Genomic DNA, 3,250 nt, shown 5'->3' with positions numbered 1-3,250 from the left:
GATGGCAGCCCATTCTTGCATAATCAATACTTGGAGTTTGTCAGAATTTGTGGGTTTTTGTTTGTCCACCCGCCTCTTGAGGATTGACCACCAATGCTCAATTACGGTCTGGGGAGTTTCCTGGCCATTGACCCAAAATATTGATGTTTTGTTCCCCGAGCCACTTAGTTATCACTTTTGCCTTATGGCAAGGTGCTCCATCATGCTGGAAAAGGCATTATTCATCACCAAACTGTTCCTGGATGGTTGGGAGAAGTTGCTCTCGGAAGATGTGTTGGAACCATTCTTTATTCATGTCTGTGTTCTTAGGTAACATTGAGTGAGCCCACTCCCTTGGCTGAGAAGCAACCCCACGCATGAATGGTCTCAGGATGCTTTACTGTTGGCATGACACAGGACTGATGATAGCGCTCACCTTGTCTTCTCCGGACAAGCTTTTATCAGGACGCCCCAAACAATCAGAAAGGGTATTCATCTGAGAAAATGACTTTACCCCAGTCCTCAGCAGTCCAATCCCTGTACCTTTTGCAGAATATCAGTCTGTCCCTGATATTTTTCCTGGAGAGAAGTGGCTTCTTTGCTGCCCTTCTTGACACCAGGCCATCCTCCAAAAGTCTTCGCCTCACTGTGCGTGCAGATGCACTCACACCTGCCTGCTGCCATTCCCATTCCTGAGCAAGCTCTGTACTGGTGGCTGCCCCGATCCCGCAGACGGTCCTGGCGCTTGCTGGACTTTCTTGGGCGCCCTGAAGCCTTCATAACAATTGAACCGCTCTCCTTGAAGTTCTTGATGATCCGATAAATGGTTGATTTAGGTGCAATCTTACTGGCAGCAATATCCTTGCCTGTGAAGCCCTTTTTGTGCAAAGCAATGATGACGGCACGTGTTTCCTTGCAGGTAACCATGGTTGACAGAGGAAGAACAATGATTCCAAGCACCACCCTCCTTTTGAAGCTTCCAGTCTGTTATTCGAACTCAATCAGCATGACAGAGTGATCTCCAGCCTTGTCCTCGTCAACACTCACACCTGTGTTAACGAGAGAATCACTGACATGATGTCAGCTGGTCCTTTTGTGGCAGGGCTGAAATGAGGTGGAAATGTTTTTTGGGGATTCAGTTGATTTGCATGGCAAAGAGGGACTTTGCAATTAATTGCAATTCATCTGATCAGTCTTCATAACATTCTGGAGTATATGCAAATTGCCATCATATAAACTGAGGCAGCAGACTTTGTGAAAATTTATATTTGTGTCTCAACTTTTGGCCTCAACTGTAGTGTTTATCTATGAGGGAGACCAGAGGGACTGTCTGACCCTGTTATATTGTCTCTCCACTCAGGTCTCTATCTATGAGGGAGACCAGAGGGACTGTCTGACCCTGTTATATTGTCTCTCCACTCAGGTCTCTATCTATGAGGGAGACCAGAGGGACTGTCTGACCCTGTTATATTGTCTCCAGTCAGGTCTCTATCTATGAGGGAGACCAGAGGTACTGTCTGACCCTGTTATATTGTCTCTCCAGTCAGGTCTCTATCTATGAGGGAGACCAGAGGGACTGTCTGACCCTGTTCTATTGTCTCTCCTCCAGTCAGGTCTCTATCTATGAGGGAGACCAGAGGGACTGTCTGACCCTGTTCTATTGTCTCTCCAGTCAGGTCTCTATCTATGAGGGAGACCAGAGGGACTGTCTGACCCTGTTATATTGTCATGAGGGAGATTTGAGGGACTGTCTGACCCTGTTATATTGTCTCTCCTCCAGTCAGGTCTCTATGAGGGAGACCAGAGGGACTGTCTGACCCTGTTCTATTGTCTCTCCAGTCAGGTCTCTATCTATGAGGGAGACCAGAGGGACTGTCTGACCCTGTTCTATTGTCTCTCCAGTCAGGTCTCTATCTATGAGGGAGACCAGAGGGACTGTCTGACCCTGTTCTATTGTCTCTCCAGTCAGGTCTCTATCTATGAGGGAGACCAGAGGGACTGTCTGACCCTGTTCTATTGTCTCTCCAGTCAGGTCTTTAAACTATGAGGGAGATTTGAGGGACTATCTGACCCTGTTAATGAAAGGTCTCTGACAGAGGGACAACCCTGGCCTCCAGTCAGGTCTCTATGAAGACCAGACTTAGTCAGTAGACTGTTATTGACAGAGGGAGACAAGTCACTGGCCCACTGGCAGCTGAAGACCATCTGGGACTTAGTCAGTAGACTGTTATTGACGGAGAGACACACACTCACACACACGGAGAGCTGAAGACCAGACACGGAGACAGAGACACTGTTAACACAGAGAGACAACATGGCCCCCAGACAGAAGACCAGACAGACACACACACAGAGACACCTTGTTAACACAAACACATACAGCCACACACTGACAGACCAGACACATTCAGGTCAGGTTCATTGACAGAGGTCAACATGGATTTTTCAAACCTTAAAGCAGAATGTAGTCAGTATTCACTGTTGAAATGTTGACAGAGGACAACATGGCCCCCAGCTGAAGACCAGACTTAGTCAGTAGACTGTTATTGACAGAGGACAACATGGCCCCCAGCTGAAGACCAGACTTAGTCAGTAGACTGTTAATGACAGAGGACAACATGGCCCCCAGCTGAAGACCAGACTTAGTCAGTAGACTGTTATTGACAGAGGACAACATGGCCCCCAGCTGAAGACCAGACTTAGTCAGTAGACTGTTATTGACAGAGGACAACATGGCCCCCAGCTGAAGACCAGACTTAGTCAGTAGACTGTTATTGACAGAGGACAACATGGCCCCCAGCTGAAGACCAGACTTAGTCAGTAGACTGTTATTGACAGAGGACAACATGGCCCCCAGCTGAAGACCAGACTTAGTCAGTAGACTGTTATTGACAGAGGACAACATGGCCCCCAGCTGAAGACCAGACTTAGTCAGTAGACTGTTATTGACAGAGGACAACATGGCCCCCAGCTGAAGACCAGACTTAGTCAGTAGACTGTTATTGACAGAGGACAACATGGCCCCCCGCTGAAGACCAGACTTAGTCAGTAGACTGTTATTGACAGAGGACAACATGGCCCCCAGCTGAAGACCAGACTTAGTCAGTAGACTGTTATTGACAGAGGACAACATGGCCCCCAGCTGAAGACCAGACTTAGTCAGTAGACTGTTATTGACAGAGGACAACATGGCCCCCAGCTGAAGACCAGACTTAGTCAGTAGACTGTTATTGACAGAGGACAACATGGCCCCCAGCTGAAGACCAGACTT

At 48.0% G+C, this 3,250-nt stretch overlaps 1 protein-coding gene across 4 annotated transcripts in view; it reads left to right on the top strand.

Moving 5' to 3' along the window:
- The window catches only part of LOC112242426 (actin-related protein 2/3 complex subunit 1A-like), a 10,970-nt gene extending 8,938 nt beyond the window's left edge, over nt 1-2,032 (top strand). Inside the window, exons 9-10 of one of the 4 annotated variants that reach the window (XM_042313354.1) lie at nt 1,460-1,489; nt 1,786-2,032. In XM_042313354.1, the coding sequence (XP_042169288.1) occupies nt 1,460-1,489; nt 1,786-2,026 (271 nt within the window). In that variant the 3' untranslated portion in view covers nt 2,027-2,032. Of the gene's footprint in view, nt 1-1,459; nt 1,671-1,712 lie in introns of all 4 variants that reach the window. The other 3 variants (XM_042313355.1, XM_042313352.1, XM_042313353.1) reach the window with 3 other exon arrangements.
- Nucleotides 2,033-3,250: the final 1,218 nt, after the last annotated feature.

This window comes from Oncorhynchus tshawytscha, unplaced genomic scaffold (assembly GCF_018296145.1).
Source record: "Oncorhynchus tshawytscha isolate Ot180627B unplaced genomic scaffold, Otsh_v2.0 Un_contig_10218_pilon_pilon, whole genome shotgun sequence".
Classification (NCBI taxonomy): Eukaryota; Metazoa; Chordata; class Actinopteri; order Salmoniformes; family Salmonidae; genus Oncorhynchus; species Oncorhynchus tshawytscha.
Note: the sequence above shows the minus strand (reverse complement) of the source record. Positions and strands in the feature narration are given on the sequence as shown.